Below are 25,498 nucleotides of genomic sequence, written 5' to 3'. Positions count from 1 at the left end.
AAATTCTGTTGTACTGAGTAAAAGAACGGACTACTTATAGCCTTCACACGGAAGTACGGGAGGTCAATGTGGGTCTCTGATGTGGGGCTCTTGGGTCACAATCTCATAAACCCCCTGATGACGATGCTTGCTATGAAGTGCGCGGATGTCAAATACGGGCAATGGATGAGGCAGCCGTTTTCGGTCAGGCGCCGACATCGCTCGGGGAAGGCTACCACCCTCTCGATGCGATGACTAACTCGATGGGAAGCGTCTACACTCGTGCAAAGGTGTGATAAATTAATCGACCAGGGCTGATTGGCGCGGCGCGTTATCGGCGGGTTTAGCAGCGACTGGACGGTACGAAAAATATCTGTGGACATGAAGAATGGCAGATTTAAATTGGCCATCTGTGCACTATCGTCTGAACACGCTTTTTCAAACGACGTAGAGTCGGCCATGGTATGTGACTGCGTTTCAGATGCTGAGAGTTCGCAAACATGCCATCGAGCACTTTCAAGGTCTCAATCTGCTTAGCCAGGAATTCCAGATATTATCAAAAGCTCCAGTCAGGTTTCGAGGCTATCCATAACTTTCCACCGCTCTCAGGACAGACTGCAGGTCGGCCTATGTCTCATGATGTGAGGATAACATGTTTCTCGAGAAGACGCATTTCGCAGAGTCAATACGACGAGCTTCAACAACAGATGAATGAAATGCTCAGCTCTGCCCTTTTAGCTCATCCTGCAACTCTACCAGCCGACTCCATTCGGGCTCTTCCTCATAATCGCGTGATCTCCCCATAAATGTACGCAAAATGCTCTTTGCCTGCACCTCCCAATTGAATCCTTCGGCTTTCGGGCCAAAATTTCTCAACACATCCACAATCTCCTCCACCTCACGCACGGCCTCCCTCCACGCTCCTACCTCGGTCTCGCTTTCTTCCATCTTTCCGGCTACACCTGTTCTGTATGCCTCCAGATATGACTGCAACGCGTCTTCCCATCGTTCTTGCCACGTCAACAACCTCGCCCTTGCTCTGAATATGCGCGGAGACGCGACCCGAGGCAGAAGTATACGCTCAAACAGATCCTCAACCCACTTCAACAAACCGTGTCCTTCGTTGGGATTTCTCAGCGCGCTATCAGCTGAGCCGCCCTCCACTGCCTCGTCAGGGTTCGAGGGCGCACGCGTGACTGCGTCAACAAGTCGATCAAGCACATCCTCATCGACAGCCTCAGCGCCAATTTTATCGTAACGCTGTTCGACTATACGGCCAAGCGCACGGCAGGCCTCTGCAAGCTCACCAACGTCCATGGAAACGATCATGTAGTTCGTCCACATGCGCCAGTTTTCGAAACTGAACTTGAGACCTTGCTTGAGCGCGCGGAAGGCTAGCATCTTGTTCGCGAAGGGAATTGAAGAAGGGCTATCGTCCGTAGTAACAACAGACATCTCGGCATCCTATTATAGGCTTAGCAGAGCATAGATAAATTAGTAGTGGACATACCTTATCTTCCTCTCCGCCTTGTGTCGCCTTTGGCGCACTCGCATCCATACGAAGATAGACGCTTGCCAGGTTATTCCAGCTCTCACCGTCCTCGTCATCTATGGAAACGGCACGAGCAAATGCGTCCTTGGCTCCAAACCAGTCCTCCTCTCGAACACAAGCACACCCCAGAATGAACCACGACCTAGACAGCAGTGGGTTGATCGCGACTGCGCGCCGCAAGCACACAATGGCATCTGCGTACTGCCCTCGAGCAAAATGGAATCCGCCAAGTGAGCGCATCGCACGACCAGACGATCCTTTGGAAACGGTCCATGCGCGATGGAAATGGTCAGCGGCCTGATCTGGCTCTAGCTCGCCTAAAAGACACCATAGTTTAGCCTCGCGCGCTGCGTCAAACAACGCTCTCCGATCACCGACCACCTTGCCGCGGGTGATGACAGCCTCTGCCTCTGCCTTGCGACCCTCCAGCAGATCGCGCACGAGCTTGAGGGCTTTATCCCGCTGCTCCATTGATTGCCAACACTTGGCCGCCTCTTCCCACATCTCCAACTTCTCGAATATCTCCAATGCAGATTTGACGACGCCGATAGAGAGAAACCTCATAGCTAACTCCTTCTCCATTTCCCACTTGTTCGGCAAGGGTATCGCATGGACGTAAAGAAGTCGCTCCGAAAGCGTTGAGTCCGCTGTGGCCATCTGATCAACAAGGGCTTGAAGCTGCAGCGTCGAGCGTTCCACGGTACGCGTTCTGTTGGACTCGAGGCGAGAACGAAGGAGGAGAGCCATGGTGTGGATAGACCAGTTTTCAGGATGGGAGATGACACGTGCAATATAGGGAGACATCTGCTCGTTGGTTAACCCATGCGAGGGAGAAGTGTTGCGTACATTCAGACAGAGAGAAAGGAGGATAGATTGGTCTAAGGGATGGAGCGCGGGTTGAGATGAGGGGTCGAGATGACTCAACCGAGAGCCAGGGGCGACAGGATGGGAGGACGTGAATTGGGTGTGCTCAAGCAGAGTATCATCGTTCAATTGAAGTGCGTCAGGGATGATCGCAGCTCTGACTGTATTTCCTGCGACGTCCCGTTTGCGAGACTCAGCGAGAAGGACGAGTTGTGAGAGATCAGTTTGCTGGAACTTTGTGCGCTTGCCTAGCGCACCAGTAAGCTCGTACTGCAGGTCTGTAGCTCTCGCGGCACGAATGAAGTACTCCAACGCAGACTTGTCGTTCGATTGATAATGGTCTAGCAGACCGCGTTCGAGCCATAGCCGGCCGATAAGATCAGGTTCGGACCCAAATGTGATGGCCAATCGTTCGAGCGATGAGAGGGAGTCCGGGGGTAATGGGACGGGTTCATCAAGGATCTGCTGGTGGATGTTCCAGATCCTAAGCCTCCACCAATCTATGGACGCTATTTGGTGATATTCGAGCTCGAGGAGAAGTTGGGCGAGTCGGAGGAAAAACGGCACCTGGGCGAGGTGATAAGCAGGCTCTCCGCCATATGCGAGCTCTGAAACAGATTTCTGGTGCAGCAGTTCGTCTGTGAGTGGGCCCTCGTTGTCGGGGAGGATGTCGAAAGGCTTGAAGTCGAGATCAGGGCCGGTCCAATTAGCCTGTACAAAGGCGTGGAGGGCGGCCACAGCGACGACAAGACGGATAAGCTCCAGATCGTATTCACCCCCCGCTGAGGGAACATCGAACAGGAAACTCTCTTTGAGCGGTTGATCAAGCTGTGGGCGGCCTGTGAGTACTTCACGAGCGAAGGGGTACGAGAGGACGTCTCGAAAGGCGCCTTCGGTAACTGCTTTGGCCATCTGAACCAGGGGGGCTTGTGATTGAACGTTCCTCCATTGTCCGGTCAGGAGTGACTTTTGGATTGTCTCCCCCACATTGTCGTTTGCGAAGGCCATTCTGCCACGAAAATTGGATGAGACTTGACGATCGCTCTCAAAGTCAATCCTCGGCTGCAGAACTCAGCCCTCACGTGATTCTCTGCAATCTGATCCTATCTGATCTCCTTAGGACCCAATATGAACCTTGCCCTTCGTCATTCGCTCCAATCACTAGAAATCAGCAATTCGACGTAGTTTCGCCGTCTTCAAAATACTTCAGCCTCCCTTGACACCGAAACCTGTGAGGGTGCCGAGTGCTTACTATAGCGGCTGACAAGTGCATCCCTAGACCTTTCCTGTCAATGACTGTGCGCGCTAATAATGCGGTCATCAGCCTTTGCCGCAATACGCAAGCTGATCGGCAGTGCCTTACAAGGCACCCAGCGCGCCAGTCAACTTCCTCTGACCGAAAAGTCGTCATGATTCCCCTAAGCCTTGGTACTGCTCATCCTAGATGAATGCGTCGCGAGACTACGGCGAAGACTTGGAGAGGTGGACTTGGCTCTGCTCACGTTTGCTCATTGTTCAAACGTCCACTCGTGATGGTAGTACATTCCGCCTTTGAATGTTGAGCACTTACCTCCATCGGTCCCGGCGAGGGGTGGCTTTTCCGCCTGATATCTATCGTAACAAAGGGATGACCCATGTCGAACACAAGAGTCGCGGCCTGTGGCCTAAGCTGCCTGCCGAGGCGAATCGCCAGCGCGTCAGCTTCACGCATTGCTACGTGAGTTTATCTCCGACGCGTCATCCTTGCTGTGATCCGCAACCCTGGCTCAGAATCAGAGTATAAAAAGGAGCCATGCGCCCATCGGGAGAAGTCCAACAATTCCCATTGCCACATCATGCCTTCTAGAACGAACATCTTCATTACTGGGGTCACAGGTGGAGTCTTCTGTGTGCTTATCGAATGGCTTTTTCATTAACTCGTAACGATGGACAGGTTACATCGGCGGCACAGTCCTTCAACGCTTACTACACCATCCAAGCTCGGATAACTTTCACATCACTGCCTTTCTCCGCAGTGAAGACAAGGCCTCAAAGTTGACCGCTTTTGGGGTGAAGACGATTATCGGATCTCTTGATGACTTCAATAAGCTGGCCCAACTGTCCGCGGACGCAGACGTTGTCATTCACACTGTAAGCCTATTTTTGAAGTTTCTGTAGGCCGGAACACGACTGATATCATGTTCTGTAGGCAAGCGCAGATCATCTAGAGTATGCGAAAGCGATTTTGCGAGGAATTAAGGAACGATTCGTTAAAACGGGAGTTGCTCCAATACTTATACACACGGTGAGTCGGTCTATCTACCCGGACTGCCTGGATCTGAAAGAAATGCAGTCTGGAACAGGTGTATTTATGGACGATGCACGGGGCGAATATGGCCAAGATCATATCTACTACGACACCAATATTCAAGACATGGAATCTCTCCCTGCCACTGCTCCCCACCGTAACGTAGATATAGAGGTTACCGAGGCTGACAAACTAGGTAGGTTCTCATCTGTTGGTCATTGGCGTTCGGCATGCTGACGAAGTTCCATCAATAGGCTATGTCCGCACATTTATCATCCTTCCATCGACCATCTACGGCATAGCCAGCGGGCCCTTAGTCGATCTCGGTATCCAGAACCCATATTCCATACAGGTACCCTATACGATTCGAGCCAGCCTGGCCCGAGGATCTGCGGCGGTGGTGGGCCAAGGCCTGAACGTCTGGAACAATGTCCATATTGACGAGGGTGTGTACCGATTTTAGACATCGCTCCTCTCATCTTAATTTGACGATGATGCATGCTAGTTGGTGACCTATACCGAGTGGTCTTCGACTCTGCGCTCAAAGACTTGAACACGCCACATGGTCGTCAGGGCTACTACTTCGCCGAGAACGGAGAGTATTCGCAGGTAGAGTTGGCCCGGGAGATAGGGAGAGTCATGCATGAGCTAGGCATGGCCAAGAGCCAGGCGCCGACGAAGTTGAGTGATGAGGAGAACATGAAGTACCTCGGCGTAAGTCCTAGCGACGATGAAAATCAGAATGAATTCATTGATGGACCGCCTACATAGGGATGGCTTTTTGGTACGAACGCACGCACTAAGGGGGAAATGGGAAGGTCTTTGGGGTGGAAGCCTGTAAAAACTAGCAGGGATTTCTTTGCGAGTATTCGACAAGAAGTCGAGGCGCTTAGTCCCTCATCCAAAACAACCAACTAGGGTCCGATTCAGAAGAGTGCATAGGTGCTAACTTGCTAGAACCTGTTTGTAAGGTAGTATGTTGCGGATTAATGAGGTTTCATAAACCATATATTTCTTGCCGATATCAAGAATTCGTGTCCAAGGGATATGTCGGAGGTCACGATCAGTTTGGATCCGAGCTGATCCGAATCGAGACGTCCATCGATGAGTCACGACTCAAGACAGCTCCTGCAGTTTCCTTTAGCTTGTCATGCTTCAAGCTTCAAGTTCTCATTCATTCAATCATATCTTCGGCTGATCTGAGACGTGTTCGTTTACTATCTGTGATAACTGACTGTTTGAGTCGTGAACGACCAGGCTCGGAAATGTTTCTCTCTCCGTCGTCTGGCACTCGGCACTGTTCCAGCAATCCTTCACTCCTACGCTGATCATAGCCTTTTCAATTAAAGACATCTACGACGATCATTCGCTTACTCCTCTCTCAGATCTCTTTTCAATCGCGCTGCGACTTGGTGGATTAACACTTTGCTTTGGTCGATGCTCTCCCTCCCAGGTATCTGCTTTCTATCGGAGACTAATTGCTATATGCGAAAGTTTTTCCCAGCGTTCTTTCAATGCTGTATCAATGCAACTCAGTAAGGGTTGCACTCCTATCGAGGCCTATTGAGAGTCGAGACACTCATTTCTCGTTTACAAAGCGCTTCACTCGTTGAGCTATTAGAACGTACCATATCTTACAGAACCACCTTGGACGATCTCAATTGTACGTGGAGATGTTTTGCGTCAATGTTGCTTATTTGCGAACTGGGTCTTGTGAGTGATTGCGGGGTTGATACATACTGAAAATTGACGTTGTTGCATAATGCCTAATAGGACGTTCGATTCGCGATTTTCTGTACTTATCATGGCAGTGATCCACCCCTCATATGAAGGAACACTGAATCATATTTTCGTTTTTACAGGCCGCAAACCGGCTCTAATGCCAATACGGTGATAGAGATAGACCTTGCGTATATCCTACTTGAATTTTATAGCGAAGGCCCTTGTGGCAACGGGTTCATGGTGGACAAGGCGCGTGGCGCGCCCAATTTTTCCATTGACGCTTACCCAATATTTACAGACAATACAATATACCTAGTTCATTCGAGCTCTGCCACAATTTGGCACTACTTCATCTGTCTCCCCGACTCTTGACATCAATTCGCCTCCACTACATCTGCCACATCACGCACAGTATTCCACATAGAACTGCTTCCACATCTACCATGAACTCGAACATCGCCCAAAGCTTCCTCTCCGACTTCTCATTCCCGTCCGACTTCTCATTCCCGTCCGGAGATGGGAGTCTCCATCCACATTCCAACCTCAACGCTTTCACGCTGACGGGGCCCAATCCGGTCGACTTGGTCCACTCAAGCCACCTTGGTGGATCGCCCCATCTGTGGCATCACCGAACTGGGTATAAAATCATACCTCCATGGAGCGCTCTCAACGCATTCTCACCGGAGGTTCCACAAAGTCACCAACCGCCCTCCTACAAGGCGCCCTCGGCTTCTACAGCTACCCACACCCAAAGCCACAGACAAACTGCAAAATATAAGCATACATCTGCGCAACCTTACCACATTGGCGACCGGACTCGCGTTCTTCCTTTGAGGAAGAAGCCATCGGTGAGTGCAAAGTTTGGTTTGCCTAACTCGCCCATCTGATTGTGTCCCGCTCTTTGCGCAGGTCCCTTGGGCGGCAGATAAGCCGCGCCCACCATGCTGCAATCAGGATCTGGCAGTACGGGTGCCTCCCCACCACCTTAAATCTGACATACATCTCGCCTACACTGGTCGGGATGACGTGGCCCATTTCCCGTGCGCCGCGATTTACTTCTGCAACTACTCGTGAGTTCCTGGACCAGTTAAATACTTGGCAGAGTAAGACTAATAGTCTATACGTAGGAGTGCTCGAATGGATTCCACCCGAAAGCACGCTAAAAAATGCGAGCATATGCATCAAATCAAGAATGAATACAGTTCACGCCTCTACTTACGATCTGTACTCGGCGAACCCAATCCCGATGACTACCGGTACACAGTCCGCCCTGAGGTCTTTGCTGCGTATTTTCTCCAGACACCCGAAGCTTCTTCGTCCCAGTCGACAATCTCTTCCCGACGTTCAAGTCCCACCTCGACTCCGCCTCCTACCCCTGTCGACCAGACGCCATATCAGCCAAGCTACGCGTCTGGGTCCCAGACACAGTGGCAGGCGCCGAGTTCCCTGTCTAACTTGATTTCAATAGCACAACCGCCTGACACGCTGTCGGTCACAAATATTCCGCAACCCCTCCTTGAAACAGTCTTGTATACACCTGCACTGAAGGGCTTCGATGATAACATCTTTGGTGATCCCCCTCCCCTATCTATCCTGGACAATGACGATGAAACTAGCTTTGGATATCTTCCGCAGTCCCCAAAACCCGAGTATGTTGAGGATCTAGAACTGGACATCCTAGGTGTTGCGCGTCAGCTGAGCGCTGATCAGGCGAATGACTCCTCGGGGTCGCCGGAGGGGCAAACTGCGAACAAGGAGGACAACATGGATCCTACCAGCGCCGACATAATTGACGAGTTATTTCGCTCTGTGCTACCTACGTCATGGCCCATGTTTTTCGATACAATATAGTAGAGGAATGGTAGAGGAGTAGATTGAAACCCTCGATTATGAGAAGATGTCGACGATTAGATTAGATCATTAGATGAAATTAGCCAAATTTGGTCTATTGAGTCAAGTTTTTCCAGCTTTCTCTCGTTCACCTCAACCCCTCCTTTGCTCCTTCAAAATGGCCCCGCTCTCGCATCCGTCGATCAGAGGTTTGCTCTCTGTCCTTCATGTCTTATATCGCTAATCTCTACTTGTTCAAGATGGCTGGTTCCGCGAGATCTCCTCTCAATGGCCTGGCCAGGCCATGACCCTGAAGGTCAACAAAATTCTCCACGTTGAGAAATCACTCTATCAAGATGTCCTCGTTTTCGAGTCGGAAACTTATGGCAATGTTCTAATCCTTGACGGCGTCATTCAATGTACCGAACGCGACGAATTTTCGTGAGTGCCCAGTCTATACCATGTACGGTTATATCTGTTTCATCTTGGCTCATCCTCTTCGCTATAGCTATCAGGAGATGATCGCCCATCTTCCTCTTGCTAGTCACCCGAACCCGAAGAAGGTGCTAGTCATTGGAGGTGGAGATGGAGGCGTTGTGCGGGAAGTGCTCAAGCATGACACTGTTGAAGAAGTCGTCCTTTGCGATATCGATGAGGTGAATTCTGTCGTCAGTCTCATCGGAAAGTTGCTCATATGAATGTCTTAGGCCGTCGTCCGCGTCTCGAAACAGTTCCTCCCTCACATGTCCTCCTTGCTTGCCTCCCCAAAAGTTACCGTTTTCATCGGCGACGGCTTCAAATTCCTGGCAGACAACGCCTCCACCTACGATGTCATCATCACTGACTCTTCTGACCCTGTCGGCCCTGCTGCGTCGCTATTCGAGAAGCCGTACTTCCAACTTTTGCACGATGCCTTGACCCCTGGTGGCCATATCTCCACCCAGGCCGAATGTCTCTGGCTCCACCTCCCGCTCATCCAGGAGCTCAGAAAAACGACGCGCGAAATTTTCCCCACTGCTGAGTACGCGTACACCACGATTCCAACCTATCCTTCTGGACAGATTGGCTTCGTCGTCTGCTCAAAGGAGAAGGGCAGGGATCTCAAGGCCCCTGTTCGTCAAGTCCCGAACACGCGCTACTATAACTCAGCCGTCCACATGGCGGCATTCACTCTCCCTGAGTTTGGGCGCGCTTTGATTGAAGAAGGCAAGAACATCATGCCGAAGTTTGGTCGCGCGGCTCGTGTGGAAGCGCAATCCGGCAAACCTAAGAAGAAGGTCCTTCTACTTGGTAGCGGTTTTGTTGCTCGACCTTGCGCTGAGTATGTCGTGCGCGACCCTTTGAATGAGTTGACTGTTGGTAGGTCAAGTGCACGCAATTTCCACGACGAATCTGATTTTTTTATTAGCTTGCAGGACGCTCGAGAAGGCTCGTGCCTTGACGGAGGGGCTTCCTGGAACATCTGCCGTTTCCTTAGACGTAAACTCAACGACTGACCTCGAGCGTGTAGTCGCAGACCACGATCTTGTTATCTCCCTCATCCCCTACACGTACCACGCCGCCGTGATCAAGGCAGCGATCAAGGGCAAGACGCACGTCGTCACGACTAGCTACGTCTCGCCTGCGATCCGGGAGCTTGACGAAGAGGCTAAGAAAGCTGGGATTGTCGTAATGAATGAGATCGGGCTCGACCCTGGGATCGATCACTTGTACGCTGTCAAGACGATCGGTGAGGTTCATGAAAAGGGTGGCAAGGTGTGTGCATTTTTCACGTTCGCTGTTTGTTGCTGGTCTGACTGTTCTCCTTCAGATCAAGCAGTTCCTTTCGTACTGTGGCGGTCTCCCCGCGCCGGAATGTGCTGACAATCCCCTGGGATATAAGTTCTCTTGGTCTTCCCGAGGTGTGCTCCTTGCTCTGCTCAACTCGGCATCCTTCCTCTCCGGCGGCGCGCAGCGCGATGTTGAGGGCGGCAAGGACCTCATGACTCTGTCCAAACCTTACTACATCTCCCCTGCATTTGCGTTCGTTGGATATCCCAACAGGAACTCTGTTCCTTTTAGAGAGTGGTACAACATTCCGGAGGCGGAGACTGTTCTGCGCGGCACCCTCAGATATCAGGGTTTCCCGGAGTTCATCGCAGCACTGGTTAAACTTGGCTGGTTGGATGCTGAACCGAAGTCTTGGCTGGGCGATAACACGAAGTTGAGCTGGGCCGAGGTGATGCAAAAAACGATCGGTGCCAACGAAGCGTCTGAAAGGTCATTTTGATATCAACTCTTCTGCGATGAAATCATCTGACTATCAGATTTACAGTTCGCTCGTTGCACACATCAAGTCCATCTGCAACTTCCCAGATCAGTCGGAGAGTACGCGCATCATATCTGGGTTACGTTGGATCGGCCTTTTCTCTTCCAAACCTGTTGTGCCTCGCGCCAGCAACTTGCTCGATACACTCTGTGCTCAGCTCGAGACTTTGATGAAGTACGAGGAGGGCCAGCGTGACCTTGTCATGCTGCAGCACAAGTTCGTCGTCGAGTGGAAGGATGGGTCCGAGGTACACCGCATTTTCTGCATCCTTCCCCAATGCGTGGCCGATTTCTAATCTTTTCATTCAGCAAATCCTCACGTCGACCCTTGAGGCGTACGGTGCGCCAGGCGGTCACTCTGCCATGGCACTCACCGTCGGTCTCCCGTGTGGCATCGCCACGCAGCTCGTGCTGGACGGCGTTCTCAGCGCGCCAGGTGTCCAGGTGCCGTACACAAAGGAGATTTGCGATCCTATTCGGGAGATACTGGAAAAGGAGGGGCTTGGGCTCGTTGAGCGAGTGCTGTAAGATGAAGACCAACAGAGTCAAAGGAGGGAATCGAAGGTGATGCAAGTGTATCTGAGGCCTGTCATGTGTGCATTACTTATAGTATAGATGTTCCTTTTTGCGCCCTTTGAACTCCGAGTGCCGTGGACACTGGCCTGACCACACCCAGGAGAGGAGAGCACGGGTACATCGGATCTGTCCCTGATGTCATGATAATTTTCTCATGTCGTAGAGCTCGCGAGATCGACTCGCCCCTGCGCAGTCCATTGACGGCATGCGGGGCCTGACGAGGACAGATCAAGGCGGGCACCTGTGAGTGCTGGTGGGTCTTGGTGAGTCTGGATGGATCTCTGACAAGGTTCACTGTAGGCCGGCGGCCGTCGGCCGTCGGGTGCCAAGTGGGATCAATCTTATCAGATGCCATATCAGCTTTGTGATGTGCCTGTGAATCTAATCAGATTAGCCTGCTACTCTCGATCTTGACTTATACTTAAGTTCGACCTAATGCCCTCGGTCTTCCCGACTCTTCTGGTTTTCCTCTCCGTCTACTCGTCATGGATCACGGCGCGCATACGACCAGCCCCCTCGTCAATCTCCTAGGAGACAAAAGTCCTGGTGTCAAGCGTATAGAGGCGATCTCTGCGTCTTTCACGCGATGGAGCAAGATCTCCCTCTTCGTCAGCATATTTTTGGTCGCGTACGCCTACGGGTTGGATGGCACGGTCCGCTATACGTATCAGGTAGTGTACTCCTCTCTCGCACACATTTTCTAATTGTTGAAATTTGATTCGTGTAGAGCTATGCTACGAACTCGTACGCAACCCACTCGCTTCTGGCCACAGTCAATGTTCTGCGCGCAGTGATTGCGGCTGCTGCACAGGTAGCATCACTTCCATCTCCGCCTTTTCGGGTTTCTCACTACTTCCAGCCTACCCTTGCAAAACTTATGGATGTCTTCGGTCGCTTTGAAGTGATGACCGTGTCCGTCATCTTCTATATCATCGGTTGGTTCTTTATTTCTGTCGCACAAACATCCTGTTACATTCTCCGATGATATTTAGGAACGATTGTCGAAGCCACGTCCAACAACGTGAAGTCTTTTGCTGGTGGGGCGATCCTCTACCAGGTAAGTCAGCGTCTGGTCTCTGTTCGCGGGAACCAATATGTATCATTCATCGATCCTAGATCGGGTACACTGCAATCATGCTTCTTATTGAGGTCCTCATCGGCGATACCACTACCCTCCGTAACCGTGTACTGTTCTCGTTCATCCCTGCCACGCCATTCCTGGTACGTTGTTTCTCACGATATCGACTTTTTGTGCCCTTAACAACCCCTTCCAAAGATTAACACGTGGATTAGCGGTAATGTTACTGCTGCAGTTCTTGGTGTGACTACATGGAGATGGGGTATCGGCATGTGGGCGATCATTTACTTTGGTACGTGTACCAGCGTTTTCTCATACCTACCACCAAATTGAGTCTCGCACAGTGGCTATCCTCCCGCTTCTGTTTACACTCTTTCACGTCTCCCGACGTGCGGAGCGCAATGGTGCACTGGCAGCATATAAGTCTCCTTTCGAACAACTGGGTACCGCTAAGTTGGCTGTTGCGCTCTTCTGGCAACTCGATGTCATTGGGATTGTCCTCGTTATTGCTAGCAAGTCTCCACATAGATTCTGATCTGGTTCGTATCATTAATGCATCGATCTTATTTCAAGTTTTTGCTCTGGTTCTCGTCCCTTTCACGATCGCTAGGGCTGTCAAAGACCAATGGAAAAGCGCACATATCATCGTCATGATAGGTAACTTCGTGCATGTAACACTCAACTTGATCATACCTAAATTTGTCTCAAGTCCTTGGCGCCGCATGCGTTCCAGTTCTAGTTATGTGGGAACTTAAAGCCAAGCATCCCCTGATTCCCTTCAAGGTACAAGTATTCGATGTTCCTATTCGAACCTCCACTGAAAATATCCATACTACAGCTCCTCAAAGACCGTGGTGTGTGGGCCGCGCTTGGGATTGCTGTAATGCTTGATACAAGTGAGTAGCATCTACATGGCGAGCGAACAACTTCATTAACAAATCTTCAGCGTGGTATATGCAGGTGAATCCATTCACTCTCTGCTGTCACCGGTGATTGAACTCCATGATGTGTTTGCTCGGCTCATAGGGGGAGTGAGTACATGATTTTACTGCGGTTTTTAGCGATCGGACTCTGTACTGATGGATTTTTGTCAGCTACCTTTATACAGTGCTGGGTGCGTCTAGCATCTTCCTCCTCCCAAACTATCCTTGAGACTCTATCTAGTTGTCGCTTTTGGCGAATCCATAACATCGGCAACGCGTATAACAAGCGTGTATTCCTTTACTAGTGTCATCACTGGGGTCATTTTGGGATTTGTTGTGAGATATGTCAGATACCTCAAATCTTTGTACGTCGTCTCTCAGGTTCAGCTGATCACTAATTGAACTTTCTCATCAGCATTGTTTTCGGCATCACTCTCTTCTTCGTCGCATTCGGTCTGCTGATACATTTCCGAGGAGGGAGTGGGAACACCTCGCACTCTGCAATCGTCGGTGCACAAGTTGTCCTCGGCATCGGAGGAGGGTGCGTTTGCAGTCAATTTCTTCCTCGCCTATCATTTGAACCCTCTCGGTTGCAGGCTGTTTGCCTATCCGACACAGGCTAGCATCCAAGCTGCCACGAAGCATGAACGTGAGTCGGATCTGAGTATCTTCAATCAACATCCTGACCAATACGGTCGCATAGATATGGCCACTATCACTGCTCTTTACCTCGCCTCGTGAGTATCGAGCCTTCCAACCATAGGGCTAATCTCATATGGCCGTAGGTATCAAATTGGTAGCGCGCTCGGCGGTACGCTTTCAGGAGGCATATCGTTTTCCTCACGGACTTCATCACTGCGGCTAACATCTCTGTCCTGCAGCGATCTGGACGAATGTCAGTTTTGGGCATCTCCTCACTCTAGTGCCTTTTGGTCAACCTGCTTCTCTTAGGTACTTCCAAGGCAATTAACAGAACGCCTTGGCAACGCGACATTGGCTGCATCCGTCTACGGGAGCCCTCTGACCATCGCCGTTCTCTACGATTTTGGTACACCTGAACGTTCTGCGATCGTCGATGCATACAAGCACACCCAAAAATTGCTCTGCATCACCGGCATAGCGTAAGTTTTGCGACAAAAGTTTATCATTGAACGCCCTAACCTCTCCGTCACAGCCTCTGCATTCCCATGTTCATCTTCGCCCTCTTACTGCGCGACCCTCGTATGACGGACGAACAGAGTAACCCTAACGCAGAGAGGAGCGTTAGCGCTGATTTAGTAATTGATGAAGAATCTGGTTCAAACGTTGATGGAAAAGATGGTCTCCACAAATGAAGACGCACCCTGACGCACCATGTACTCTGTTCCCATGACTCATCTACACCGCGAATTTTTTTAATGGGTTCTCTTAGTTAGCATACAGGAATCTAAGTTTATTAGGATAACTAATAGCACATGTCAACCGACATAGAACAAGGAGGGAAAAGAACATCCACAGCATATAGCGCAGAAAGAGGTACGAACCAGACAAACATTGTAAGCAGATTGTCAATGCGAGGTAGTGCTGAGTTTCCGAACACAAGGTCGATATGGATTCCGTTGGGGTATGGCCTATAGATGTTTGCGATGGTTGTGCTAGATTGAGCTTCCTCGTAGATAGATCCAGATCACTTCTGTCTAGAGAAAGCTCCGACCAGAACAACCTCAATCCCGCCTGTAGAATTCGCTTAGGTTTTTCGGTTGCGGAGCGTTCGATGCTTTGTAGGAGAAGGTTTAGCGACTTCGGGAGAAGGAACGGGGGGTTTGAGGACACGATTGCCGACATCGTTTTGTCCTCTGCGTGGAGCATCAGGCATGGCCACACCTTCAAAGAGATGCTTGTAGTCTTCGGGTGGTGGAACGCCCTTGACCCTCAGGATCCCAGTTCTCGGCTTGGCCGCCTTCACTGACTGGTAGGCTCGACAATTGAATAGATGGCGCTTAATCGAATCTGGTCTTGGGCAGCTGTTCCAAGTTTATAAGACTCAAATGTACGGGTGTTTATCAAAAAAGCTCACCACGTCCTGCAGATGAAGTAACCTGGACAGACATAATGCGTGACATCATCCATCGCTTGCGCCCCGAAGTATGCGAGATGACGCCTCGTCCGTTGGTGGCGAATAAGGCTTGCATCAGCCAGGCCCTCACAGCAAGGCGGATTTTCCCCATTGATCCAAGGAACCTGAGGAGGAAAAGAGATCGCAATTGGGAAAAGCACGGCAGAACTTTTTGGACACACCGTAGGAGGTTGAATTCGGCGTCTCTTTTTCTGGACTACGGGCTTCACGTCCTGCCGGTCATCAAGGACAGAAATTGCCTCTGTGTTGCTTTCCTGCTGATCATCCTCCGCCACGGCATGGTCCGACTCTGCGCCATCGTCACCATCATCCACTATCTGGTCTTCCCTATAACTACCACCGCCCAAAGGCTCAGAATTCGAGGGACCATCATCATATCTGGACCGGTTTTCGCCCGTGGAGTCGTATTCGCTGTCGTCTGACAGGATTGGCTCTGAGGCATATTGACTCCAGTCAGCCTTTCGAAGAATGAACATCAGAGAGTAAGAGGAGTAAATATGTCAGGAGTTCGGGAAGAGTGATCGATGAGAGTGGCAGGAAGTAGATGTCGTTGCTGATCGTTGCGCGAAAAGTTCTCGATATGTTGTGGTTGCATTTAAATATGATGAGCGAAGTATGTGCCACTGTGGCGGTTGACGAAACGCCACCGTGCGTCGTCGTGCGGCGTGTAGTCCTGTTAGTATATAAATCACGAATTCGACTGCCTAGGCTCTAGATATTTCACTCAGCATAGGGTGATAGCATTCCAAATATGTAGGAAAAAAGGTCTCCGAACGACTGATCTAGAGCCTCAAGGTACTAAGAAAGAGTGAACAACTTTCGAAATTTCTTTCGTAAAACCCAGCGAGTCGACCACACGAGTCAACTACATAACGAATCGACTACATAGAATAGGTGCAAACTGCTCCCTGCAGCTATGCGCCGCGTATATTACACTCGCAGCTAGATTGTATTCTTCCGTCAAAGAAAATAATAAGTCGTACATGTACCTTTCAACCTCAAACTCTACGCCGTCACAATGCCCTTCACGATCGCCATCTCCGCATTGATGATACTGCTCGTCGCCGCACCAATGTTCACATTGTTCGCAAGGACGACAAACTTGATATCCAGCACCCGACACTGCCGCACCCGACCGACCGAGACTCCCGCTCCGAGCTGGTAGTTGCGATCTAAACGTGGCTGTGGGCGATCAGGCTCCTCGTGCACGAAGATGGCGTGACGGGGAGCGGAGGGACAGCCAGCCGCGAGAGCATCAGGGCTGTAAGCCTGGAGAGCCTCGCGGACCTGCTGCGGACTTGGGGGAGGACGGCGAGAGAACCGGATGGAAACGGTTTCCGTATGGCCTTCGATGACGGGAACCCTATTACACGATGCGGAGATGCGCAGCGGCGTTTTAGAATGCATATCGAACTCCTTGGTCCCGTCATCAGCCTCCGCAACTCCTCCCAATATCTTGAGAGTTTCCCACTCCATCTTTTCTTCCTCCCCGCTGATGTATGGAACGATATTATCAAATATATCGAGAGACGGGACGCCGGGATATCCTGCGCCTGAGATCGCCTGCATAGTGGTGATGATGCAGGACTCAATGGGTCCGAAGGCGCGCTCAAGCGCGGCGAGCGGAATGACGACAGCAGTCGTCGAGCAGTTGGCATTCGTGACAATGAACCCTTTTTTGAGTGGTGGTGAATGCAAGGCGCGCTGCTGCGGAATAATGGAAAGATGGGCGGTGTTGACCAAAGGAACGATCAAGGGAACGTGCGGATCCCGTCGATATGACTTTGCGTTTGAGAAAACTGCAAGATCTGCGGCCCTGAAAGCAGCCTCTAGAGAAATTGTTAGATGCTTGAGAGAAAATCTAGGATCGAGACACTGGTTGCATACCGATATCGCTTGCGACATCAGCGTCCAGCCCAGAAAATATCACTGCGCAGTCTTTGAAGTACTTGGGCTCGCAAGTTTGGACCACTAGACCTTGAACGGGGTTCGGTATGGGATCTGTTTGTTTCCACCTGACGGTCTCCGCGTAGGGCTTGCCTGCTGACCGCGGCGAGGCGCCCAGTGCATGCACGATGAAGTAGGGATGTACGGCAAGGAGCGCAATAAAGCGCTGCCCGACGGTTCCGGTTGCGCCAAGCACGCCCACGTTGACTGAGCGAGGCCCGGTCATCGTCGTTGTGGAGGACCTGGTAGAAATAAGCAATGTGGGCGGCGTAATGTTGTAAAAACAAGCAGTGACCCTCCAAATTTGACTCCAGCCGTGGGAACATCATCCGCCATGACCGCGAGTGCGGTCCAGCACCTAGCTGCTACCGCCACCAGACCACCACCACCGCCATGTCTACCGCTGCCGACGCCACAGCGCAGCGCATCTATGGCCCACACCTTGTGCATAACATGACCGTAATCAACAACATCAAATTCATCTCCTCGTGTTTTGCTGGTGCAGTTGCAGGCGTCTTGGGTCTCGAGAACTGGCTTGGCTTCGCGCTCTTTCTCGTGTCGACGCTGTTCTCCTCTGTTTGCATGTATGGTGTCAATTTCAAAACATATCCGAATAGATACATGCATGGCGGTCTCTTGGCAGCTTTTAACCCTGGCCAGGAGAACGTATTCTCTTTCATCTTGATGTGGACATTGTTCTATGGTGCGTGTGCATCTGTTCCCACACTTACACGCTCTTTGATCAACATCAATTGATCATGAATGCTTGCATTAGGAATTGTACACGGTATGGCTTTTTTCATTAGTACACTGCGTAAGCTCACCCGTTGTATGTTCCAGTGTACGACTAGGTTCTCAGGCGAAGGGGTTATTCACGACCTTAGCTCTTGCCGCACAGTTTGGTACACGTTTTCCCTTGTAATCTGTTTCTCAATCTGAGTCTGATACTGGTCACTTCAGATCGTTATTAGTGTATACATCCTTTCCATCGTGGGCTATCCTGTTGTTGGACCCGGTTCCCACAATGTCATAGACTTGCAACTCGCCATCTATCTCATATGTATTCATACTTCGTCATTGGTCGTACAGGCTGCTCAGAGCGCCATTAGGCTTCGACCCCTGATGAGCGCGTCTTCTTGGTGCAGTTGCGGGATTTCCCGCACGAACATCGCACCGATTGCCGAGACAACTCCTGTTCCTTGTATAGTCATCTCTTTGTTCATACGATTAACCTTGAGCAAGGCTCGCTAGGCGGTCTACCCCTGGGCGAAAGACGTTTCGGAATCCTGGCCGCAGCCCTAACATATAGGGTATCTTTTGTTTTTTCACGAAAGGAGAAGGCATGTGGTCCCAGCATATATGAGCTACGTCCAACATACGAACGCCTTCTTCCTCTCTTGTTTACCTTCAATATACTACATGAGTCCTCACATTCTCCTCCAAATCGGCTCCGATCTGTACAACACGACCTTTGTAGATGTAGATGGCAGGACAGCATTTACACTGTGCGTAGTTCCATTATCTTGCGGCACCAACATACTTAAAAAATAAATCGTGCAGCCAGGAGGCAAGTGCAATCGATTCTGCCACCAGGCTTGGGGCTCATCGTACATATCTGCAGATTTATCGTATTCCAAACAAGCTCGTTCGACTTCGTCGAGAAGCTCCGTGGGCCCTGCAGCATCGTGACATCATGGGTCCAAGTGATGCCTATTTCTATCTTGGGCCGTCGGAATTTCCAGGATACATCGTGTACGGCAATACACCTCAGCAGCCCATGATGTCGGTCTTACAGAGGAAGCGTGCTTCGAGCACGTACGTCCACAGTCGACATGCTGAGATTTAGCTCCTTCAGCCTCACTATTTTCCATGATCGCCACACAGATCACGCTATTTTAAATCACAAGGCGGAAAAGAATTCAAATGGAAGCTCTTTCCCGGCCATATGGAGGTGATCACCTACAATGGCACATACCACGATTCGAATCTCTAACGTCAGTTCTGAACTCTTTCTCTCGCCAGTGCATCCACCGCAAAACTGTGATGGCTGTCTATCAGCCGAACGAGGTATCTCCGGTGTTCGAGCGGAATGGCATCTCATCCATGCATTATGCCAATCTCACCATAAATCGCGCTGGCCTACCAGTTGTGACCGAGATTCTTACGGCGCTCTTGCTTATCCGGATAGCAAATTCCTTAGGGTGGTAAACACATACCAACTGTGTATCATGTGCTTAGCTTCGTGTGTCTGCAGATGTTCAAATATCTTTCAGGTTCACGTATCACTATCTAGGATGCATGCATCACGTGAGTGCATCATGGCACAAGCGTTGCCTGAGTGCGCCACCAGTGTGCCACCATCATAAACAAAGCACAGCCCAAACTCGACATGGCTGGCGTATGGGCCGGTTCGCCTCTTTTCCGTTGTGGCATCTTGTACCACAGCCAAGATTTGTGGCGGCATGATGTAAAATGTGGCCTCGGTTATGCGATGCACATGTGGTGAGCCTCGGGGAGTTTTTGTTGTGGCTTAGCGACGGCCTCTCTCACTTAAATAGCCCCCTCAGTTCTTGAGGATTCACGTATCAATCACAATGTCCGCTACTCTTGATCACCAGATCCTCTCGTCTGGATCCACTATCCCTTGCAAACGCACTCCATCGCGCTCTGACTCAGACACTGTGCAGGTAGCCCCCGAGGAGTTGCCGTCTTTTACAACTCTGCTAGCAGAAGGTAAAGTATTTGAAGTGCACGATGAGTTCGATGCTAGCCAATCCGACCTGTCTGCTTCCCAATCCACTGTTGTGGAAGACGATGAAGACGAAGTGGATCAACTCAATGCGTCCCAGTACATCATGACCCAGCCGGCTGTCCCAGAACATCAGGGGGTCGATCAAACACAAACACAATCAGATCCTAGTAAAGAAGAGCCCCAAATCATCCAGAGTTCAATTCCCAGGTGTGCACTCACCAATTCTCTTTGATGATCGTACATTAGCTAATACCATTTGCAGCCCCGACAATCGCAATGTAGAAATACATCCACCTTTTCGACAGAATGTGGCCTGCTTGGTGGAAGGACCGTACTACGCGAATGACATATCACCGGTACGCATCTTATTATTGTCTGGCTATCGGGTTTTCATCTGAATGCTTGGGCCATCATAGCAGAGAGACGAGACCCGTCGACACTTTCAACAGAATGTGGCTAGCTCGGTGGAAGGACCGGACCATGCGAATGGCATACTACCGGTACGTCTCTTATCGTCTGGCTATTGGGTTTACATCTGAATGCTTGGGCCGTCAAAACAGAGAGATGAGACCCCTCGTGTGAACTACTACACAAACGCAGAAGGGAGTCGGAGTCGAAAATCTAGACATGTTGTGCAGCCGTCTCCGTGGAAGTGTCCTCCATATCGTCTTTGCCAGTGGAGGTGAGCCTCAGACATTAGTTGCGCCGGAATCCTCACTAACGATACACAGTGCGCATAGCGGCGAAGATCCGCATGAACACGCCGCAAGATGTGGATGCTTAAGTCGAATGAGATCGGAACATCTATTGCGCATAAGTGCCAGACTCAGAGCGCCTGAAGCTGCTGTCACTCCAGCGCGCCCCAATGAAGACCCCGATTTCAAACGATGGTGTGAAGACCTCTTAAATCATAACGGGCAAACAATTGCTCCGAGCAATCGCGCTTTACTCTTAGCCGCTTTCAACAAGGGACTCGAATTTGGAAGCCGCCGTACGAGCGCGATCCATCAAATGCTCCGTGCCGAGGCCACCTCTGCTATCCCCAGGACCCAACTTTCAACATTCAATCCTGGACACCAGTCCGGCATACGTCCCTTGGTATACTACCCCCAAACGTCGACTGGTCCATATCATGTACCTTCTGGCATGCCCACTCCTTCCAGTCCATCGGGGTCGTTGCCACGCACCATGCGCGTGGCCCGTACGCGGCCTCAGCGCACCTTTGACCCACTGTATCGAGTTTGAGGCGAATAGTTGGTACACTCACGTCGGAAATTTGGAGCGACCAATGGGACCACAAGACTCTGCGAACGCGCAAAACAACGAAGGGGTAGGCGCTGCTTATGGCTGGCCGAAGTAACTCATTTAGCATCGACACCTGCATCTCGAAAACATAGATCTCCATGAATTATGCCCATGTATGACTTTTATGCCTATGCAATACCATTGTCATGTATCGAACCGATCTTCAAATTTTAACCAATTCCAAGGGATTTCGTGATCTACGAGTTCTCTCGAAGTGACATGCTTCGGCAACGAGGCATGGTAGTGGCATAGTGCGGCGGCGGTCGAGGCTTCGGCATTTCCCGATCGCTGCGCAAGCCGAGCACCGGGTATTGTTCCTCGGCGTGCGGAAGCTGCCGGAAAGCGAGTCTCTACTAACTTTGCCAGAATGCATCTTGTCCGTCGCCAAGGTGGGCCGCCACATAGTGCATTGTCCCCCCTGTGAGACTGTTTCACATCGGTTCGAGAAAAGCTTTGATATCTGACACCAGTAATCACTAGGTTGTTGACCACCACGAGCACCATGCCAGTATACACTAGTGGGATTCAGTGAAGCTCTTTGGATTGACATCTTGAGTCTTGACACTCCTATTTCCAAAGTGAGGTAAACCTCTATTTTTTATTTTATTTCTTTTACTTGCATTTAAGTGTCATAATCATCAATAAATATTGTATTTGTCTTGAACCCTGAAAATCAATAAGACAAGTGGTACTAGTGCAGACAGATTACAGACATCAAAGGCATTGGAACTTCCCTGCCACTGTTCACTATGACAAGGCTGTCACGAACGGCTGCTCGGGATGAGAGATTCCTAGTCCACAGATCAATACAGACACAAGGAGGATGATGGCAGGGTTAATAGATGTGAAAAAGTGAAGCTAATCAGACTAATGCTTGAGAATCAGGGAAGACTGATGAACAGCAGTTCCTAGATTGGACAGAGGTAGATAGCCTAAGGCTTCCCTACTGCGCCACAGCTGTTATAAATATGTACAAGCAAGAGCATGGACCAACTAGTGGTGGATCAGGAACGCGAGGTATAGTCGGGAGAAAGGTCCTATGTGTCCTTATATGGATTGTGGGAAAGGCAAGAAGGATACAGTAGGCGGTTCATAACATTACCCCCCCCCTCTAGGCCGTCAGTGCCAGAGACGGTAAGTAAAAGAGTTCAAGAAAAACATAAGCAATGTGCATAAAGTCTGTTATAATCATAGGGAAATAATACTTAGGGCACCAATTCTTGCTGCCCACTGTCAAGCCATGGTGCAATAGCCCTTGAGTACTGATGCCATGGTACCTCACCTCATTAGAAATATGCAGGGACTGCATCTTAAAACTGAGTCCCTCTTCTCATCGTGGTAGTAAGTACCGGCCCAACAGATTCGAACCATCGTCTGCCCTGGCAGTTTAACATCATACCGGACAATTGTTTGTGTGCTTTTAGAGAGTGTGGTGGTGATTAATGAGGGGGAGTGCATCAGAGTCACTAGGATCATATTCAATGATAGGGGGTCAAGTGCAAGAGGATGGGTGGCAGAGTCCAAAGGTCAGGGGTACAACTTGAAAATGAGGGAAAGGACGTGTGAGCCTATAGACCCCTCGGTCGGGGCCAGTGGGATAAGTCCCCAGCATCAGGTGAAGTAGAACTCCATTTGAAGCCACAGACAAGGTGTTATGATCACGTTCTATCGGGCCTACACGGCGGTCTATTCCGATACGATCATCACAAATATCACGCGGCCTCACAGGTTGAGGCGTACACCAAGGTACAGATATTAACCCTGGTCATCCACTCCCAATGGGTCATCAATCATTGGTCGAGTATCACGGGCCTTTGTATTAGCGGGCATGGAGCGCCGCCTTATAAATTACTCACACGCAGGGCATGAACCTCCTAGTCTCTCCTGGCCGGAAGGAGACCAACGGAGAAGCACAAGAGTAGTCGTTATTGAGAGAGACGACTTAGAGAATACCTACAGATACATATTCGGTATTCTCACGCCCTACTTCCCAAAGTAGTATAAAAGGCCCATAGAATAGGCTGACGATCTTCAGTCTATTCTCTTCGTTCTTAGGCAGTCTTCATACTGTCTACTTTCATTGCTACATCGCAATACACGTCTGGCTCCTGTGCTACACGTACGGTCGAGACCACCGTTCCACACATCCTCCACGAGTGACCTAGGGAAGAACCTCCTACTCTTGGGGTTACCGACGAGCAGTCGTAACACTAGAATAGACTCTTCTGCCCCTACCTTGCTCGCACTAGCTTGCTGCCACACTCTCTCTCATAACCTTGCTCAGTGGGGATATAGACCCCCATTGAGAAAGCGTTACTGCACACACTCTGGAGCAAGACCTAGGCCAGGAATACCCACCCGGCACTAGACGTATCAATAATCAACTCCGTCACAACAATCGCCCTATCCGGCGCGAAGGGGACTTCTGGGTCTACGAAGACAATAACGGAACTGCCCCTCCGAATTACGATAACTGCTCATACCGAAACGGGCGTTATTACTTCACCCTTGAAGACGGAACAGAAGAAGAGGATATTTGGAACGAAACAGAAGCTCAGTGGGAACTAGCCCCACAATACAGGGAACCGGCGCCGGTAATCCCCGAAGACTCGGAGCAAGAGGAAACAACCTCGGAATCAGACTCCGACTCACCAGACCAAACACCGATCAACACCCGAAACGAACCACTCGCCGAAATGTCGGGACAAGCTTCGACTTCTACAAACACCCCTTCCGCGACAGTACAACCCGGAAGAGGAAAAGTCAAACTCCCAGACAATTACACAGGCGACCGCATTGAATCCCAGAAATTCATGCTCCAATGCCTCCTTCTTTTCGCAGCAGAATCCGATCGGTACAAGACCGATCAAGACAAAATATCCCTTGTGCTCTCATGCATGAGATACGGCACGGCAGGAGCTTGGGCGGAGAACTTCCTCCTCAAATCAGTAGGAGCAGATCCACCTACCGATCTAGGCACCTGGAAGGACTTTTTAGCCAAGTTCAAATTACAGTTCAGGGAGACGGGCAAGACCGACAAAGCGCGAAGCGCACTCATGGCCTTCTCCCAAGGACGAATGACGGTTGATGAATACTCCAACCAATTCATTCTCATCGCCGCCGATGCCGACATCTCCGATAAAGAGCAGGTCCCTTACTTCCAACGCGGTTTAGACCCGCGCGTCATGGACAAAATTTACGACAAGGAAGTCCAACCAAAGGATACCATTCAGGACTGGATCAATACAGCCTGCGAAATAGATGGACGGCTGCGAGCCAGAACAGCTCAAAAAGCCATCCTAGCCAACTCCACCTCCTTTCGAAGCGATTATCTGAATCGTTTTCATAACCAAATCTCTCCCCGCTACAATTCTACAAACGCCCCTCGTAGAATGAACAACCAAGTCGTTGACATGGACATTGACGCGACACGCAAGCGCAATGCCCTTAGCCAAAAACGGAAATATGACGGCAAGCCTCCAAGCGCCTGTTACCATTGCGGAAAAACAGGACACTGGAATACTGACTGCCCGTCACAACGCAGAGGCGTTCAACCGACTCGAGGAAACTCGAAGAGACGCATGGGCACGACAGGGAGAAGAAACCGCGCGGTTGATTTGGAAGGAGAAGACGACGCACCCGCTATGGGAAACCAAGCGGGAATATATCGAGGAATGGAGACAGAGGATGTCCCTCGCAACGACCAGCGGGTACCACAACCTGGTCCTTCGATGGAACGTCCTCACTCTACCTCATCCGGACGACCCCAAACGAACCATGGGCAACGCGCTATGTTACCTAACGGACGACGGGGAGACGGAAGCGTCAGTCATTCTGCTCGAATCGGAGCAGTACTCGGAGAACTAGGGGAAGATGAAGCAAGAGAAGTGATCTTGGGACACGCGGAGCGTTTTTCCTGACCTCTCCCTCGCCAGCGAAGGAGAGAGGTCAAGGACGACCCGAATTTGATGCCCGCACTTGTATTCGTATCGGAGCAATGAACGACCGTATCATCACCCCCATACGCCTGAACGTGAAAGTATCAAACAGGAGTCAAAACGCTGGAGCAAAGGCAACCATCGACTCGGCATGCGAAGGGGTTATAGTAAACGAAACTTGGGTCAAAAGACATCGTTTCCCCACCTACACACTCAACAACCCCATTCGCGTCCGGAATGTCGATGACACCATCAATAAAGCAGGTCTCATCCGATCCGCCTTGGATGTGAACCTCACCATTCGGGACATCTGTGGACGAAC

General features: G+C 50.6%; 13 protein-coding genes across 13 annotated transcripts; 8 read left to right on the top strand and 5 right to left on the bottom strand.

Moving 5' to 3' along the window:
* Nucleotides 1–514: 514 nt before the first annotated feature.
* Nucleotides 515–3,307, bottom strand: HETIRDRAFT_62252 (uncharacterized protein; the record flags this gene model as incomplete). Its single annotated transcript, XM_009544953.1, has 2 exons — nucleotides 515–1,443; nucleotides 1,490–3,307. 2 exons carry the CDS (start codon nucleotides 3,305–3,307, stop codon nucleotides 700–702), a joined length of 2,562 nt encoding a protein of 853 aa, XP_009543248.1. The 3' UTR covers nucleotides 515–699.
* A 916-nt stretch (nucleotides 3,308–4,223) lies between these two features.
* Nucleotides 4,224–5,708, top strand: HETIRDRAFT_380746 (uncharacterized protein). The gene is made up of 7 exons (XM_009545038.1): nucleotides 4,224–4,270; nucleotides 4,329–4,525; nucleotides 4,584–4,679; nucleotides 4,728–4,878; nucleotides 4,937–5,128; nucleotides 5,188–5,396; nucleotides 5,454–5,708. The coding sequence occupies exons 1-7, from the start codon at nucleotides 4,231–4,233 to the stop codon at nucleotides 5,598–5,600; spliced, it is 1,032 nt and encodes a 343-aa protein (XP_009543333.1). The 5' UTR covers nucleotides 4,224–4,230; the 3' UTR covers nucleotides 5,601–5,708.
* Nucleotides 5,709–5,825: 117 nt separating this feature from the next.
* Nucleotides 5,826–6,732, bottom strand: HETIRDRAFT_142009 (uncharacterized protein). The gene is made up of 3 exons (XM_009545036.1): nucleotides 6,456–6,732; nucleotides 6,281–6,395; nucleotides 5,826–6,217 (listed from the first exon to the last, which is right to left on the bottom strand). The coding sequence occupies exon 3, from the start codon at nucleotides 6,033–6,035 to the stop codon at nucleotides 5,865–5,867; it is 171 nt and encodes a 56-aa protein (XP_009543331.1). The 5' UTR covers nucleotides 6,036–6,217; nucleotides 6,281–6,395; nucleotides 6,456–6,732; the 3' UTR covers nucleotides 5,826–5,864.
* HETIRDRAFT_471809 (uncharacterized protein) lies at nucleotides 6,032–6,732 on the top strand. The gene is made up of 3 exons (XM_009545037.1): nucleotides 6,032–6,217; nucleotides 6,281–6,395; nucleotides 6,456–6,732. Exons 1-3 carry the CDS (start codon nucleotides 6,120–6,122, stop codon nucleotides 6,510–6,512), a joined length of 270 nt encoding a protein of 89 aa, XP_009543332.1. The 5' UTR covers nucleotides 6,032–6,119; the 3' UTR covers nucleotides 6,513–6,732.
* An 821-nt stretch (nucleotides 6,733–7,553) lies between these two features.
* HETIRDRAFT_407999 (uncharacterized protein) lies at nucleotides 7,554–8,281 on the bottom strand. Its single transcript, XM_009545035.1, has one exon. It carries the CDS (start codon nucleotides 8,078–8,080, stop codon nucleotides 7,808–7,810), a length of 273 nt encoding a protein of 90 aa, XP_009543330.1. The 5' UTR covers nucleotides 8,081–8,281; the 3' UTR covers nucleotides 7,554–7,807.
* A 113-nt stretch (nucleotides 8,282–8,394) lies between these two features.
* Nucleotides 8,395–11,178, top strand: HETIRDRAFT_471805 (uncharacterized protein). Its single transcript, XM_009545034.1, has 8 exons — nucleotides 8,395–8,443; nucleotides 8,495–8,675; nucleotides 8,743–8,890; nucleotides 8,942–9,593; nucleotides 9,643–9,989; nucleotides 10,045–10,493; nucleotides 10,549–10,789; nucleotides 10,851–11,178. The coding sequence occupies exons 1-8, from the start codon at nucleotides 8,413–8,415 to the stop codon at nucleotides 11,067–11,069; spliced, it is 2,268 nt and encodes a 755-aa protein (XP_009543329.1). The 5' UTR covers nucleotides 8,395–8,412; the 3' UTR covers nucleotides 11,070–11,178.
* Nucleotides 11,179–11,602: 424 nt separating this feature from the next.
* HETIRDRAFT_123426 (major facilitator superfamily) lies at nucleotides 11,603–14,452 on the top strand (the record flags this gene model as incomplete). Its single annotated transcript, XM_009545033.1, has 17 exons — nucleotides 11,603–11,788; nucleotides 11,845–11,928; nucleotides 11,977–12,052; nucleotides 12,110–12,174; nucleotides 12,234–12,338; nucleotides 12,394–12,487; nucleotides 12,540–12,707; nucleotides 12,769–12,852; nucleotides 12,905–12,978; nucleotides 13,034–13,091; nucleotides 13,174–13,178; nucleotides 13,359–13,483; nucleotides 13,534–13,659; nucleotides 13,715–13,767; nucleotides 13,822–13,855; nucleotides 14,081–14,239; nucleotides 14,293–14,452. 17 exons carry the CDS (start codon nucleotides 11,603–11,605, stop codon nucleotides 14,450–14,452), a joined length of 1,656 nt encoding a protein of 551 aa, XP_009543328.1.
* A 392-nt stretch (nucleotides 14,453–14,844) lies between these two features.
* Nucleotides 14,845–15,710, bottom strand: HETIRDRAFT_449254 (uncharacterized protein; the record flags this gene model as incomplete). Its single annotated transcript, XM_009545032.1, has 2 exons — nucleotides 14,845–15,066; nucleotides 15,396–15,710. 2 exons carry the CDS (start codon nucleotides 15,708–15,710, stop codon nucleotides 14,845–14,847), a joined length of 537 nt encoding a protein of 178 aa, XP_009543327.1.
* A 285-nt stretch (nucleotides 15,711–15,995) lies between these two features.
* Nucleotides 15,996–17,459, bottom strand: HETIRDRAFT_155091 (aspartate-semialdehyde dehydrogenase). Its single transcript, XM_009545031.1, has 2 exons — nucleotides 17,122–17,459; nucleotides 15,996–17,063 (listed from the first exon to the last, which is right to left on the bottom strand). Exons 1-2 carry the CDS (start codon nucleotides 17,405–17,407, stop codon nucleotides 16,240–16,242), a joined length of 1,110 nt encoding a protein of 369 aa, XP_009543326.1. The 5' UTR covers nucleotides 17,408–17,459; the 3' UTR covers nucleotides 15,996–16,239.
* A 115-nt stretch (nucleotides 17,460–17,574) lies between these two features.
* HETIRDRAFT_102262 (uncharacterized protein) lies at nucleotides 17,575–18,032 on the top strand (the record flags this gene model as incomplete). The annotated part of the gene is made up of 3 exons (XM_009545030.1): nucleotides 17,575–17,884; nucleotides 17,957–17,968; nucleotides 18,022–18,032. 3 exons carry the CDS (start codon nucleotides 17,575–17,577, stop codon nucleotides 18,030–18,032), a joined length of 333 nt encoding a protein of 110 aa, XP_009543325.1.
* Nucleotides 18,033–18,600: 568 nt separating this feature from the next.
* Nucleotides 18,601–19,389, top strand: HETIRDRAFT_313874 (uncharacterized protein; the record flags this gene model as incomplete). Its single annotated transcript, XM_009545029.1, has 4 exons — nucleotides 18,601–18,693; nucleotides 18,803–18,996; nucleotides 19,066–19,132; nucleotides 19,204–19,389. 4 exons carry the CDS (start codon nucleotides 18,601–18,603, stop codon nucleotides 19,387–19,389), a joined length of 540 nt encoding a protein of 179 aa, XP_009543324.1.
* Nucleotides 19,390–19,653: 264 nt separating this feature from the next.
* Nucleotides 19,654–21,178, top strand: HETIRDRAFT_313187 (uncharacterized protein; the record flags this gene model as incomplete). The annotated part of the gene is made up of 6 exons (XM_009545028.1): nucleotides 19,654–19,683; nucleotides 19,740–20,140; nucleotides 20,196–20,289; nucleotides 20,350–20,433; nucleotides 20,494–20,615; nucleotides 20,665–21,178. 6 exons carry the CDS (start codon nucleotides 19,654–19,656, stop codon nucleotides 21,176–21,178), a joined length of 1,245 nt encoding a protein of 414 aa, XP_009543323.1.
* A 2,756-nt stretch (nucleotides 21,179–23,934) lies between these two features.
* On the top strand, nucleotides 23,935–25,158 carry HETIRDRAFT_311687 (uncharacterized protein; the record flags this gene model as incomplete). Its single annotated transcript, XM_009545027.1, has 1 exon — nucleotides 23,935–25,158. The coding sequence occupies one exon, from the start codon at nucleotides 23,935–23,937 to the stop codon at nucleotides 25,156–25,158; it is 1,224 nt and encodes a 407-aa protein (XP_009543322.1).
* Nucleotides 25,159–25,498: the final 340 nt, after the last annotated feature.

This window comes from Heterobasidion irregulare, assembly GCF_000320585.1.
Source record: "Heterobasidion irregulare TC 32-1 unplaced genomic scaffold scaffold_03, whole genome shotgun sequence".
Classification (NCBI taxonomy): Eukaryota; Fungi; Basidiomycota; class Agaricomycetes; order Russulales; family Bondarzewiaceae; genus Heterobasidion; species Heterobasidion irregulare.
The sequence above is the reverse complement of the archived record's forward strand: the minus strand, read 5'-3'. Positions and strand labels throughout refer to the sequence as shown.

Coding starts and splice junctions, on each gene's coding strand:
- HETIRDRAFT_471805 (XM_009545034.1), top strand. CDS start 8,413: ATGGCCCCGCTCTCGCATCCGTCGATCAGAG. Junction 8,891..8,941: donor TCCTTTGCGATATCGATGAG/GTGAATTCTGTC, acceptor TGAATGTCTTAG/GCCGTCGTCCGCGTCTCGAA. Junction 10,790..10,850: donor AGTGGAAGGATGGGTCCGAG/GTACACCGCATT, acceptor CTTTTCATTCAG/CAAATCCTCACGTCGACCCT.
- HETIRDRAFT_407999 (XM_009545035.1), bottom strand. CDS start 8,080: ATGTCCAGTTCTAGATCCTCAACATACTCGGGTTTTGGGGACTGCGGA.
- HETIRDRAFT_380746 (XM_009545038.1), top strand. CDS start 4,231: ATGCCTTCTAGAACGAACATCTTCATTACTGGGGTCACAG. Junction 4,879..4,936: donor TACCGAGGCTGACAAACTAG/GTAGGTTCTCAT, acceptor TTCCATCAATAG/GCTATGTCCGCACATTTATC. Junction 5,129..5,187: donor CAATGTCCATATTGACGAGG/GTGTGTACCGAT, acceptor GATGCATGCTAG/TTGGTGACCTATACCGAGTG.
- HETIRDRAFT_142009 (XM_009545036.1), bottom strand. CDS start 6,035: ATGTCTTTAATTGAAAAGGCTATGATCAGCGTAGGAGTGAAGGATTGC.
- HETIRDRAFT_155091 (XM_009545031.1), bottom strand. CDS start 17,407: ATGACCGGGCCTCGCTCAGTCAACGTGGGCGTGCTTGGCGCAACCGGA. Junction 17,064..17,121: donor TGATGTCGCAAGCGATATCG/GTATGCAACCAG, acceptor CAATTTCTCTAG/AGGCTGCTTTCAGGGCCGCA.
- HETIRDRAFT_471809 (XM_009545037.1), top strand. CDS start 6,120: ATGCTCTCCCTCCCAGGTATCTGCTTTCTATCGGAGACTAATTGCTAT. Junction 6,218..6,280: donor TGCTGTATCAATGCAACTCA/GTAAGGGTTGCA, acceptor TCGTTTACAAAG/CGCTTCACTCGTTGAGCTAT. Junction 6,396..6,455: donor TTATTTGCGAACTGGGTCTT/GTGAGTGATTGC, acceptor AATGCCTAATAG/GACGTTCGATTCGCGATTTT.